The sequence below is a fragment of the Nomascus leucogenys genome, chromosome 17, assembly GCF_006542625.1.
Source record: "Nomascus leucogenys isolate Asia chromosome 17, Asia_NLE_v1, whole genome shotgun sequence".
NCBI lineage: Eukaryota > Metazoa > Chordata > Mammalia > Primates > Hylobatidae > Nomascus > Nomascus leucogenys.
Window position 1 is genome coordinate 66,969,292 of NC_044397.1, and position 14,690 is coordinate 66,983,981.

Here is a 14,690-nt window from a genome sequence, read left to right on the forward strand (position 1 = left end):
GGCACCCCCCCACCCCCCCACACACACACATTTACCTTAGAGCAGAGTCCAAGACACACCAACACACACGATCCTCAGTCCTTTTAATAAAGCACGTTCAACCCTTCTCAGAGTGGCCTTGGGTGGATGCCTCCAAGTGTCCTTGCAGATGTGAAAAGGAAGTTGGTTCAGGGCCCTAATCAGAGGCTTCCTGTCAGGACAAGGTCCTGGCATCAGCATTAGCTGCTGCAACTCTGAAGGGCAGGGTGGGAGCCTGCTGTGGGACTGCCCCCTCCTGGGGCTGGGCCTGCTGACTCCAGGGTCAGCTTTCCCCATATCTGCACTCCCTCTGCTGGAGGCCTGAGCTCTCCATGCCCCTGCCTCTCTTCTGCAGAGGGCCTGCTCTCAGCTGCCACAGAGGGTGCTGCAGAACTGGCCTGAGCAGAGAGGCAGGAGCTCCTCTGCAGGTTCTCCCAGGCACCACCCTTCTGGAAGGAAGGCGTGGGAATCCCCTAAGACACATCCTCAGTCACTTCTCTCTGCCTGTGTCTCAGGAAGACCAGCTTGCCCCACTGTCTTCCGTGCTAGGGATCACTTCCTTGTTTAATGGGACCTGAGTTTTGAGAGGATCTTCTGCTCCTCTTCATCTGGGCCCTTTCCTTCCAAGACCCCAGAGAGGAAGGCATGTGGTGGGCCCTAGCCCTGCTTCTAGATTTCCTGCCTCTTGGTGAGTGTGCTGCCTACAGAGAGGCTCACAGGTTGGGTTTTGTTTTGGTTTTTTCTTCTTTAGCAAGGGATGCCATACTAAGGAATACCTCATTATATTTTATGTTGTTCCCATTGCAGCCAGTCAGATATCTACTAACTTGGAAGCGAGAATAAAGTCAGGCACCAGGCAGACGGGGGTCATCTGCTGTAATCACCTGTGATCTTCCTGTAGAAAATGCCTTCTACATCCACTGGTACCTACACCAGGAGGGGAAGGCCCCACAGCATCTTCTGTACTAAGATGTCTGCAACTCCAGCGATGTGTTGGAATCAGGAGTCAGTCAGGAAAGCATGATACTTATGGAAGTACAAGGATAAGCCGGAAATTTATACCTCCAAAACTAAATGAAAATGCCTCTGGGGTCTATTACTGTGCCACCTGGGACAGGCCGAGTGATTCAGACCTGCCCTACACCACACAGAAAATCTGTTTTGTGGCTGCTTCTGGTACACAAGAGAGAGCCGCCCCCTCTCATTTCCTGCCCTGAATTTACTGTATTCTGTACAAAGAGAAACACAGCTTAACTCCTGATCTCCCCCCTAATATTACACTCTCCTGGCAGCAGCTGCACCCTGTTCCCCATCCTCCCCCAGGACTTTCCTGAAGACCAAGCTGCCATCTCAGCTAAGCCTCAGCTAAGCAGCCTGGCTGAGAGCAAGGTTTTCTCAGCTCTCCTAGGATATGGGGGAGGCCCACTCACTCTGTTTCTTAGGGCCCAGCTGTGAAGCGAGATATTTTGGACAGCAAATGGGAAGGGTATTTATACTGAATCATGTATCCAATCATGGTCCAGAGATCGCAGCTGAGAGTGCTGCTTACTCCTTATGTCCATAACAATATAGGCAATATTATAATTACCACTAAAACACTAGGCCTAGATAAGCAGTTAAACACTCTCTCCCTCTGCCCTCCCTTTTATTCTCTCTCCTTTCTTACTTCCATGCTTGCTTTTATTATTTTTTCTTCCCTCCCTCCCTCCTTCCCTCACTCCATCCCTTCCTTCCTTCCCTCACTCCATCCCTTCCTTCCTTCCCTCACTCCATCCCTTCCTTCCTTCCTTCCTTTTTTCATTTCTTCCTTCCTTGCTTTTCTCTCTCTCTTTCCTTTTTGGGTACATAATCCGAATATTTTTTCAACAAAATCACTTGAAATAATTTTTCTCTGCATGTTCATGCCAACATTGATATAGCTAGTTTATTTGTTCAGTTTTCATTTTTAAATTTTAGACATTTGTTGTATTATTTTGTTTTGTTTCATATTTGTTTTGCATATGTAAAATATTTACATGGAACTAAAGTCATAATTTTAAAGAAGATGCATTTGGAGATTTTAACTTACATTCTAGATTTCTTTCTCTCTCTCTTTTTTTTTTTTTTGAGATGGATTCTCAGTCTGTCACTCAGGCTGGAGTGCAGTGGAGCAGTCTTGGCTCACTGCAACCTCCGCCTCCTGGGTTCACGCCATTCTCCTGCCTCAGCCTCCCGAGTAGCTGGGACTACAGGTGCCCACCACCAGGCCCGGCTAAGTTTTTGTATTTTTAGTAGAGACGGGGTCTCACTGTGTTAGCCAGGATGGTCTCCATCTCCTGACCTCGTGATCCTCCCGCCTCGGCCTCCCAAAGTCCTGGGATTACAGGTGTGAGCAACTTCACCAGGCCCCATTCTGGATTTCTCTTTCCTCGTCTCTCCCTGACCCTATAGGTAACAATATTTTTATCAGTTCAGTTGAACTTTTTCACTTTTTCTTATTCAGAACAAGTCTTTCAGTATTACAGAAAAGCCTTTTGTTTGTCATAGTGTAGTATGTATTGTTTCTATTTGATTGTCATATTTATATTTTCATTCTGATAAGGTTTTATACATTTTAATCAATCTTTTATCTTCCAGTGTCTAGATTTTGTGTCTTGCCTCTAAAAGTGCATATACTTTGTAAGTATGAGTAAAGAAGTCCATATCATTTATTTCAATGTTTTTATTCATAGATTATTTAATGATGGCATCTTTGATCTATTGGGAATTTTTATACAATAATTATGGTAGTAATAATAATATGCTAATGATAAACACAGGTACTGACATTCTGGTAGTTACTGTACTAATCACATTGCATGTAAGTTTTATTTAATCTTCACAGAAACCCCGCTGAGGGGTTAAAGTACCATTGAATATACCAGATGAGAAATAAAAGGCTTAACTAACATTCCCTAAGTCATACACTTTATTCGATAGCAATTTCAATCCAAGCGCTGGGGTTCAGAAAATGAGATTTGTTAGTTCAATTTGCATTTTCTTACCTCTGTGAGTGCTAGCATTACTTAACAACTTTATAGGCCATTTATACTTCTTCTTTTGTCAACTGCCATTTCATACTCTTCACCTATTCTTCTGTTGGGTATTATTTTTTTCTTATTGGTTTGTAAGAATTAATATACCTCATTTTAGAGATATCGATCTTTATCAAATGCATTGAAAATATTTCTCATGGTTTGCTATTATTTTCAGCACCTTTTGGTGAACTGAACTTTGTGCATTATTTTTAATAAAACCTATCAATTTTTCTAAGGGGTCTATTTTGATGTTAGGATCAGAGAGGCAAATCTCACCTACAATATGTGTGCAATTCATCATGGTTAAAGTCTAATGATTTTCTGTTTTCAGTTTTATTACAAGAAAATCTCCATTGGTAGCTGGCAACATAGTAACTTAAGAAGATTTGTTTCTGGCCGGGTGCAGTGGCTCACGCCTGTAATCCCAGCACTTTGGGAGGCCAAGTTGGGCGAATCACGAGATCAAGGGATCCAGACCATCCTGGCTAACATGGTGAAACCCCATCTCTACTAAAAATATAAAAAATTAGCCGGGCATGTTGGCGGGCACCTGTAGTCCAAGCCACTCAGAAGGCTGAGGCAGGAGAATGGCGTGAACATGGGAGGCGGAGCTTGCAGTGAGCCAAGATTGTGCCACTGCACTCCAGCCTGGGGGACACAGAGAGACTCTGTCTCAAAAAAAAAAAAAAAATGTGTTTCCATATGGTAAGTCAATTCCCAAAAGAGAACTTATTACATAATCGAGTAGTTTCTCAAGGATATTAATGTACAACTTTATCATGTGATAAAATATTACATACACATGGCTCTCTTTCTGGACTTTCCACTGTGTTCCATGAATCTTTTCATTCTAGTGCCAGTATTGCCGTCTCTTCAGCACTGTAGCTGTATAGTTCTTTTGACATTACAGTGGAGTTAGTTTCCTTTATTGCTTTTTTGTTTTAAGGGTGTTCTATGCATTGCAATGTAATGGCAAATCTCTCCCTTCTAATTTTTAAACCGTGAGACATTGGTCCCAGCAAGGATTTTCCAGGCTTCGAGGCACCTGAGCTTCCCTCCTTCACAGTGACCCCAAGAACTCAGCTTTCAGAGCTGCTCCTGTGGCAGCCTCATGTCCTCCACGTATGGTCCAGAGGCAGAGGGAGACCAGCCAGAGCCCCTCCCTTTCTCATTCCCAGCTGTGATGACAGCAGAAACTGAATTCTCTGAGCTAGGCCAACACCACAGCCGAGAGGGATGTTGTTCCACATCTTATTAGGAATATTTTAAACATGAATCTAAACATATTTGTTATAGAGGAGGTGAATATCTGTGTATACACTACTCAATGTTCCCAATTATTTTACTCTACTTGTTTTATCACCCCTATCTTCATCTATGAATCCAGGTACACTGCAGATATCAGCCTGCTTTCCAAGGGTAGAGTTGCCAAATAAAATACGCAATACCCAGGTAAATTGGAAGTTCAGATAAATAACAAATAAGTTTTGAGTTCAAGTATGTACCACATATTGCATATGGCACTGCACCCTGTACTTTTTTTTTTTTTTTTTGAGACGGAGTCTCATTCTGTCGCCCAGGCTGGAGTGCAATGGCACAATCTCGGCTTATTGCAAGCTCCACCTCCCGGGTTCATGACATTCTCCTGCCTCAGCCTCCTGAGTAGCTGGGACTACAGGTGCCCACCACCACGCCGGCTAATTTTTTTGTATTTTTAGTAGAGACGGGGTTTCACCGTGTTAGCCAGGTTGGTCTCTATCTCCTGACCTCGTGATCTGCCCACCTCGGCCTCCCAAAGTGCTGGGAATACAGGCGTGAGCCAATCTCACACTCCTACTTGATGTGGCCTTTTTACTTGAGAATGAACAGAAATCCTCTAACAAAGAGGTTACAAACACAAGGTCACACACACCCTCTCCCCCCCCCCACACACCCATTTACCATTGAGGAGAGTCCATGGCCGACCAACATACCTGATTCTCACTCCTGTTGAGAGGAGGGGCCAGCTGGGCTTCCTGGGTCGAGTAGGGGCTCAGCAAGCGTGAAACACACTCATTTCCTGCATGAGGACTTACTTCAGTGCTGGATGAATAGTATTGAAGACATATGCTTAAAATATTCCGAACACCAGGATTTGTGCATGTGTTTTCTTCCCCGTGAAAGCTGTGAACAGCAAAAATTTTGCTGTAAGTTTCCCTGTGTCTTCTCTCCCTCTCTTCCTTCCCCCGCCCCAAAACTAAAGTAAAATAATGTTAACTGCCCATTTTTCTGTGACCAGCGGACCTTATCTATACTCCCAATTCCAATTCCTTGTAAACATACTTTGTAAAGTCCTGTAAGATCCTGTCTCCTTTGCCATGCCGCTGCAAGGTCATAAAGTAGATAAAACCTAAGTTGCAATTCCGGTTTTCCTCAAGATCTAAGACATGTTACAAACGGTTAATTGCCTTTGTTTCTCGATTTGGTAACATCTTCCCGCCTCAGGTATTTCCCGCCTTAAAGAGTTTAAAAGACAGTCCTATAATCTAACTCTGGCCACCTGTTCTGGACCCCTTCCATGCTGTGGAAGCTTTGTACTTTCACTCTGCTCAATAAAGCCTACGGCTTTTTCTCTCCCTCGGTCCATGTCTCTTGTCACTCGCTGCGGTCAGCTGCCACACCAATTCCATGGCATGGCTAGGCAAGAACCGTTGGTGTTATACTGTTAATAAAGCAGGTTCAGGCCTTCTCAGAGTGGCCCTGGGTATTTGCCTCCAAGTGTCCTTGCAAATGTGAAAAGGAAGGCAGTTGAAAGCCCAAATCAAGCTTCCTGACAGCACAAGTCCCTGGAAGCAGCATCAACTGCTGAAATTCTGAAGGGCAGGGTGTAAGCCTGCTGTGGACTGCCCCGTCCCAGGGCCCTGGCCAGCTGGCGCCAGGGTCAGCTTCCCCCACAACTGCACTCCCTCTGCTGGAGGCCTGAGCTCTCCATGCCCCTGGCTCTCTTCTGCAGAGGGACTGCTCTCTGCTGCCACAAGACGGCGCTGGAGAAGGGGCCTGAGCAGAGAGGCAGGAGCTCCTCTGCAGGTCCTTCCAGGCACCACCCCTCTGGGAGGAAGGCTTGGGAGTCCCCTAAGACACATCCTCAATCACTTCTCCCTGCCTGTGACTCAGGAAGACCAGCTCCTCCTACTGCCTTCTGTGCTAGGGATCACTTCCTGGTTGAGTGGGACCTGAGTTTTGAAAGGGTCTTCTGCTCCCCTTCATCTGGTCCCTTTCCTTCCAAGACCCCAGAGAGGAAGGAATGCGGTGGGCCCTAGCCCTGCTTCTAGCTTTCCTGCCTCTTGGTAAGTGTGCTGCCTACAGAGGCTGATGGGTTTTATTTTGTTTTGTTTTGTTTTCTTATTTTGCAAGGGGTGCCGTACTAAGGAGTTCCTCATTATATTTTGTGCTGTTCCCATTGCAGCCAGTCAGAAATCTTCCAACTTGCAAGGGAGAAGGAAGTCAGTCACCAGGCCAGCTGGGTCATCTGCCGTAATCACTTGTGATCTTACCGTAATAAATACCTTCTACATCCACTGGTACCTACACCCAGAGGGGAAGGCCCCACAGCATCTTCCATACGATGACCCCTACTACTCCAGGGTTGTGTTGGAATCAAGAATCAGTCTAGGAAAGTATTTTACTTATGCAAGCATGAGGAGGAGCTGGAAATTGATACTGCAAAATCTAATTGAAAATGATCCTGGATCTATTACTGTGCCACCTGGGGCAGGCACACTGATTCAGACCTGCCCTATAGCACACTGAAAATCTGCCTCGTGACTGCTTCTGGTACACAAGATAGACCAGCCCCCTCTCATCTGTTGCCACCGAATTTACTGTATTCTGTACAAAGAGAAATACAGCATAACTCCTGATCTCTCCCCTAATATCACACTCTCCTGGCAGCAGCTGCACCCTGTTCCCCACCCTCCCCCAGGACTTTCCTGAAGACAAGCTGTCATCTCCAGGCCTCAGCCAAGCAGCCTGGCTGAGAGCAAGACTCTCTCAGCTCTCCGAGGACATGGGGGAGGCCCACTCACTCTGCTTCCTAGGACCGACAGGTACACCTAGGGTCCAACTGTGAAGCGAGATATTTTGGACAGCAAATGGGAAGGATATTTATACTGAATCATATATCTAGAGATCACAGCTGAGAGTGTTGCTTATTTTTTATGTCTATAACAATATAAGCAATAGTATAATTACCACTAAAACACTAGGCCTAGGTATGCAGTTGAACATTCTCTCCCTCTGCTTTCTTTTTTTTCTCTTTCTCTACTTTCTTGGTTACTTGCTATTTTTCTACACATCCCTTTTTCTGCCCTCCCCTCCCTCCCTCCCTTGCTCCCTACCTAGCTTGCCTGCCTGCCTTCCTTCCTTTCTTTCTTCCTCCCTCCCTCCCTCTCTCCTTCCCTTCCTTACTTCCTTCCTTCCTCCCTCCCTCCCTTACTTCCTTCTTTTTTCCTTTCTTCCTTTTCTCTCTCTTTCTTTCTTTTTTGGCCACACAATCAGAATACAGAATCATTCTCTATATGTTCATGCCAACTTTGATACAGCTAGTTTATTCGTTCAGTTTTCATTTTTATATTTTGGAAATCTGTTGTATTATTTTGATTTGTATATGTAAAACCTTTCCATGGAACTGAAGTCAAAATTATAAAACAAGATCAATTTAGAGATTTTAGCTTCCATTCTAGAATTCTCTTTTCTCTTCTGTGTCTCACCCTGTGGTAACAATATCTTTACTAGCTCAGTTGAACTTTTTCACTTTTTCTTATTTATTCAGAAGTCTATCGCTATTACAGAAATACATCTTTTGCTTGTCATATGTGCGGTATGCATTATTTCTATTTGAATGGCATATTTATGTTTTTGTTCTGCTATTCTGTTTTTATAAATTTCAATCAATCTTTTAGTTTCTGGTGTCTGGATTTTGTGTCCTACTTGGAAAGGTGAACATACTTCAGAAGTATGCATAAAGAAATTCATATCATTTCATTAATATTTTATTCATTTATTACTTGATATCATGATCTATCTGGAATTTTTATACAATAATTACTATAGCAATAATAATAATACTGATGATAAATATGGATACTGACTTTCTGGTAGTTACTGTACTAAGCACATTACATGTATATTTTATTTAATCTTCACAGAAACCTTATCGACGGGTTTAAGTAACATTGAATATAGCAGATGAGAAAGTGAGGGGTTAACTAACATTCCCTAAGTCATATAGTTTACTTTGATAGCAATTTCAATCCAAGCTCTGGGGTTCAGGAAATGAGATTTGTTCATTCAATTTCCATTTTCTTATCTTTATGATACTAGCATTATTTTACAATTTTATAGGCCATTTATACTTCTTCTTTTGTGAATTGCCTTTTCATACTGTTTGCCTATCCTTCTGTTGGGGTATTAATTTTTTCTTATTTGTTTGTAAGAATTAATATACACCATTTTCGAGATATTGATCCTTTATCAAACATGTTGAAAATATTTCTCATCATTTGCTATTTATTTTTGTCACCTTTTGGTGACCTGAACTTTGTATATTACTTTTAATAAAATTTATCAATTTTTCTAGGGTCTCTATTATGATGTCAGGCTCAGAGAGACCAATGTTACCTACAATTAGTGTGCAATTCATCATCATTTAAGTCTGATTTCCTGTTTTCAGTTTTATTACAACTAAATCTCTATTTGTACCTTTTAAGTTAGCAACCCAAGAATATTTGTTTCCATATGGTAAGTCAATTCCCAAAGGAGAACAAAGTAACTAATCAAGTATTTCCTTGTAGATATTAACATACAACTTTATGACATGATAAAATATTACATACATGTGGCTCTCTTTCCGGACTTTCCACTGTGTTCCATGAATCTTTTTAGTCTAGTGCCAGTATTGTCCTCTCTTTGTTGTACCTGAGCGAGTTAGAGAAAACGCCACACTTTGAGACGAATTAAGAGTCCGTTTATTTAGCCGGCGGCCAAGAGATGGCTAACGCTCAAAATTCTCTCGGCCACAAAGAAGGGACTAGATTTTCCTTTATACTTTGGTTTAGAAAGGGGAGGGAGGTCTAGTTAAAACAATTTTACAGAAATAAAGTAGGCAAAAAGTTAAAAGGATAAATGGTTACAGGAAAGTAAACAGTTCCAGGTGCAGGGGCTTTAAGACTCTTACAAGGTGATAGACTCAGGGCTTTGGGCGTTATCAATCAGACGGATTCCCGGGAATTGTGGATATAGCTCGTCACAGTATCTTATCAGTTAATTGCATTCTTGGATGTGCTGGGAGTCAGCTTGCACAAGTTAAGTCCTTGAGGAAGGGGCTGCCAGTCAAAGAGCCAAGATGGAGTCTGTCTGGCTCTCTTAGCTAAGGGAAAGTCAATTCAGGTGGAAACAAGGCTAGGTGATTAAAGGAAAAGGGAGAGTCTAAAAACAGGGTTCGTGAAAACAAGGTTGGGCATTACATCTTCAGCACTGTAGTTTTATACTTCATTTTATATTCCAGTGGAGATTGTTTCTCTCATTACTTTTTTGTCTTAAGGATTTTCTGTGCATTCTAATGTGATGGCAATTCTCTCCCTTCTCATTTTTAAACCACGAGAGTTCTGTCCCAGGCAGGATTTTCCTGGCTCCAAGGCAGGTGAGCTTCCCTCCTTCACAAGGACCCCAATGACTCAGCTTTCAGAGCTGCTCCTGTGGCAGCCTCAAGTCCTGTACGTGTGGTCGAGAGGCAGAGGGAGACCAGCCGGAGCCCCTTGCCTTTCTCAGTCCCAGCTGTGATGTCAGCAAAAACTGAACTCTCTGAGCTAGGCCAAAACAACAACCAAGAGGGACGTTGTTCTACGTTTTATGAATATCTTAAACATGTGTCCAAACATTTTTTTTTTACAGAAGTGAAAATCTGTGTATGCACTACTGAATTTTCACAATTGTTTTACTATACTTGTTTTATCACCTGTATCTCCATCTATGAGTCCAGGTCCACTGCAGACATCAGTCAGCTTTCTGAGGATACGGTTGCTAAGTAAAATATGCAATACTCAGGAAATTTGGAAGTTCAGATAAATAACAAGTTTTTAGCTTCAGTATGTCCCAAATATTGCATGACATGGTACCCTGTATTACTTAAAAAAAAAACAACTCACACTTCTACTTGAATGAATGGAAATCCTCTAATAAAGAAATCACACACAGGCACACCCAACACACACACACACACACACACACAAACACACAGGATCACACAAACACCCCCCCCCACCCCCACACACCCATTTACCTTAGAGGAGAGTCCAAGACCCACCAACATACCTGACCCTCGATCCTGTTAATAAAGCAGGTTCAGGCCTTCTCAGAGTGCCCCTGGGCGTTGCCTCTAGTGTCCTTGCAGATGTGTAAAGGATGGTGGTTTAGGCCCCTAATCAGAAGCTTCCCGGCAGAATGAGGGCCTGGCAGTTACCTTACCTGCTGAAACTCTGAAGTGCTGGATGTGAGCCTGCTGTTAGATTGCCCCCTTCAAGGTCTGAGCCTGTTAACTCCAGCGTCAGCTTCCCCCACATCTGCACTCCCTCTGCTGCAGGCCTGAGCTCTCCATGTCCCGAGCTCTCTTCTGCAGAGGGCCTGCTCTCAGCCGCCACAGAGGGCGCTGGAGAACTGGCCTGAGCAGAGAGGCAGAAACTCCTCTGTAGGTCCTCCCAGGCACCACCCGGAGTCCCCTAAGACAGATCCTCAGTCACTTCTCTCTGCCTGTGACTCAGGAAGACCAGGTCCTCCTACTGTCTTCTGTGCTAGGGATCACTTCCTTGTTGAGTGGGACCTGAGTTTTGAGAGGGTCTTCTGCTCCTCTTCGTCTGGTCCCTTACTTCCAAGACCCCAGAGAGGAAGGCATGCTGTTGGCTCTAGCTCTGCTTCTAGCTTTCCTGCCTCCTGGTAAGAGTGCCGCCTACAGAGAGGCTCACAGGTTTTATTTGGTTTCGTTTTGTTTATTTTCTTCTTTTGCAAGGGATACCATACTAAGAAATTCCTCATTATATTTTGTGTTGTTCCCATTGCAGCCAGTCAGAAATCTTTCAACTTGGAAGGGAGAACGAAGTCAGTCACTGGGCCGACTGGGTCATTGGCTGTAATCACTTGTGATCTTCCTGTAGAAAATGCCGTCTACATCCACTGGTACCTACACCAGGAGGGGAAGGCCCCACGGCGTCTTCTGTACTATGTCTTCTCCACCTCCAAGGTTGTGTTGGAATCAGGAATCAGTCTAGGAAAGTATCATACTTATGCAAGCACAAGGAGGAGCTTTAAATTTATACTGGAAAATCTAATTGAACATGACTCTGGGGTCTATTACTGTGCCACCTGGGATGGGCACAGTGATTCAGACCTGCCCTATCCCACGCTGAAAATCTGCCTTGAGACTACTCCTAGTACACAAGATAGACCAGCCTCATCTCATTTCCTGCCCATGAATTCACTGTATTCTGTACAAAAAGAAACACAGCTTAACTCCTGATCTCCCCACTAATATCACACTCCCCTGGCAGCAGCTGCACCCTGTTTTCCACCCCACCCTCATGAGTTACCTAAACACCAAACTACAATCTCCCAGCTGTGTCAGCCAAGCAGCCTGGCTGACAGCGAAGTTCTTTCAGCTCTTCTAGGGGCTGGTGGAGACCCATTCCACCTGCTTCCTAAGACATACAAGTTCCTTAAGGACTGATCTGTAGAGGGATTCATTTAGGAGACTATATGGGAAGACAAGCTGCACTCCAGCATTTATCCAATTATTGTCCATAGGCTGAAATAGTGCTTATTCATTGCTCAGGATAAATGTTGGAATAACAACTTTGCACTTCAGTAAGACATCTAATGTGTATCAGATCTGCTATCTTTTGGACACACTGACATTTTTTTCTACATATCAAATCATGGTACTATTGGTCTGCAGGAGAATGGGTAAAAAAGTGATAGTCATAGGTACGCCAACCTGTGGGTCATATCATAGGTTTTCAACCATTTGAAGCATCCCTGCCCTAATGCAAGTATCTGAAGGATCCTAGGCTTTCCCTGCAGCAGAATTCATTCCATGCCCCCTCTGGATATTAGACTGATAATTTGGATCAGGTCTCAGCATGGGCCACTGAGGAACACTACAGCCCTGCTGAGAGATAAAAAGGATTATCCACTCAAGGAGTTCACACTTCCTGGCCGACATGGAGAACGTGCCCAGAAGCAGACTTGGAGGGTGCTCAGTGGTGGTTTGTGGAATGTAAGCCTGAAGAAGCAGAGTTTAATTCTACGGGAGTACTTTCATAATTTAGTGCCCTGACAGGGCTCCTGGTGTTGGTCCTTAGACACTCCTGGGATGGCTCCCTGGAAACATGGAGGAAACCTTGGTCACATGACATGATACGGAGATGTCGGAGCTGCCTGAACACAGTTACGGAGGGAGGCATTAAAAGGCTTCGAGAGGTAGGCATGCTAGAGTGGACTTTCCCACTAAACCTGAGAACTCACTGGATAAGTGTATTCCCTGCGAGAGCCCAGAGAACCCTCTGAATTAGGAAGAGAAGGGCATGTTCTGAAATGGGAGGCATCAGCGTTCTTGAGAGTCTTGGTGGAAGCTGTGCCCTGTGGGGCAGGTTGACTATAGGAGACGCTGTTAAGGAATTAGCTCCCTAGGGTCAATGGAGATGATGTGATTTCAGAATGAGTCCAAATGGGCAGAATTAGTGTGAGAAGACATAAAGCCAGAAAAGCAGCCAAGGAGCCCTGCTCTACAGAAATCTGGGGTGACAGCTAATAAACCACAGTGTTCCTAGGGGTAAGGAAATTGGGCTACCACAATGGTATTCCACATATGTATTCCATAGATACATATATATCTCTCATATATATATATATATATATCTCATATATATGAGATATATATATATATATATGTAATTGGAATGTATTAAGAGAAGATGAATGAAAGAATGATGTCAGCTCCTCCTATTTTCCAACTCGGAGTCCTTTGAATGAAGGGGAAGGCAGATTGTCTTGAGGGAGAACCTTGTAATGTTCTAGCAAGTATATATGGCAGTGATTCTCCGAGCCTTTTCCCCCAAAAGATCGAAGACCAATTACCTGAGAAATTTGTACACCTAGGGATGGGGAATAACCAGGTCTTTCAAGGCTATTGGAGACAGCATCTGAGCTAATTTTGATACCAAGAAACGCATACTGTCAACCTGGTCCCCCATTAGAGTGAGGACACATAGAAGCTCCCCCTCTAATGCTAGTTTTAAAGGCCCAAGTCTATCTAAAAGTGTAGTCCCATAGGTGGATGGGCTGACTGTGGTCTCTACCCTGTGTCTGAGAATATCCGAGTGGATATGATGAATGGACATAAAATAAGGAGGCTGCCCCCCACCCCTGGATAGTCCAGGCAGGCTTCGTTCCTTTATTTCATTTGGAACCCATATGGCTTATTCTCTTTCACTGACTGGAGCTCACACTCTGGCTATTTTTTTTTTTTTTTTTTTTTTTTTTTGAGACGGAGTCTTGCTCTGTCGCCCAGGCTGGAGTGCAGTGGCGTGATATCTGCTCACTGCAAGCTCCGCCTCCCGGGTTCACACCATTCTCCTGCCTCAGCCTCCCGAGTAGCTGGGACTACAGGCGCACGCCACCACGCCCAGCTAATTTTTTGTATTTTTAGTAGAGATGGGGTTTCACCGCATTAGCCAGGATGGTCTCGATCTCCTGACCTTGTGATCCACCCGCCTCGGCCTCCCAAAGTGCTGGGATTACAGGCGTGAGCCACCGCGCCCGGCTGTAACCTGTCTTAAATCTTTTTCTCTTTAAAATATCTTGACTTTGAGGCAGGTCTTAGAAAATGACTCTTCCTGTCTCAAAATGCAGTCCTTCATTCTAATTGATGAACTGGAAGCACATGGCTGGTGTAAAGAGTAAGAAACTAATTATAAGCCAGGAAACAGCAGGAGAAGAAAGCAGGGAAGCAACACTTACGTGAAGAGTTAATTTCCATTTAGAAAATATCACAGCTGATGTGTCAAAGGCCCCGGTATGCAGGAATGAGATTAAACAAATGTGGTCATGAGGAAGAGGTTTCTGAATAATGATAGAGAAGCTTGAGTCTACAAGAAATCCAGAGTCCAGAATACTGAAGGGGAGCAGTGCTGGGTTCGTGTGTGTCTGGTCTCTTGTCTGTTGGATCCTCTTTCTTCCAGAACCCTAAACCTTGAATCAGCCTTATAGTCCTGGCTCCTAGAAGAGTGTTTCTCAAAGTGTACTCCATGGACCGCCTGGATCAGAAGCATGTGAGGCTTTTAATAATAATAATAATAATAAAAAGTACAGGTTCTGGGAAGCACCCAACACGATAAGACAGAATCTTGGAATGAAGGGTGAAAATGTGCATTTTAAAATAACCTCCAGAGCTGATTCTTATTCAAACTGACCTTTGAAAACTGCTGCACTAGTGGCAAGAGACTGAGGGACTGTCCAGAGGCTGACACATGAAGGTGTTCTAGAAAGCTGCTCACAGGCTACCTCGCAGCCCACCAAATTCACCTCACT

At 44.0% G+C, this 14,690-nt stretch overlaps 2 pseudogenes and 1 gene segment (V, D, J or C); all 3 read left to right on the forward strand.

Moving 5' to 3' along the window:
- Positions 1 to 663: 663 nt before the first annotated feature.
- Positions 664 to 1,387, forward strand: LOC115830942 (annotated as a pseudogene).
- A 4,970-nt stretch (positions 1,388 to 6,357) lies between these two features.
- Positions 6,358 to 10,775, forward strand: LOC101176319 (annotated as a pseudogene).
- Positions 10,776 to 10,999: 224 nt separating this feature from the next.
- LOC101178800 lies at positions 11,000 to 11,770 on the forward strand. The segment is given in 2 exon segments: positions 11,000 to 11,042; positions 11,168 to 11,770. Coding segments are annotated over 2 exon segments (646 nt in total).
- The last annotated feature ends 2,920 nt before the right edge of the window (positions 11,771 to 14,690 follow it).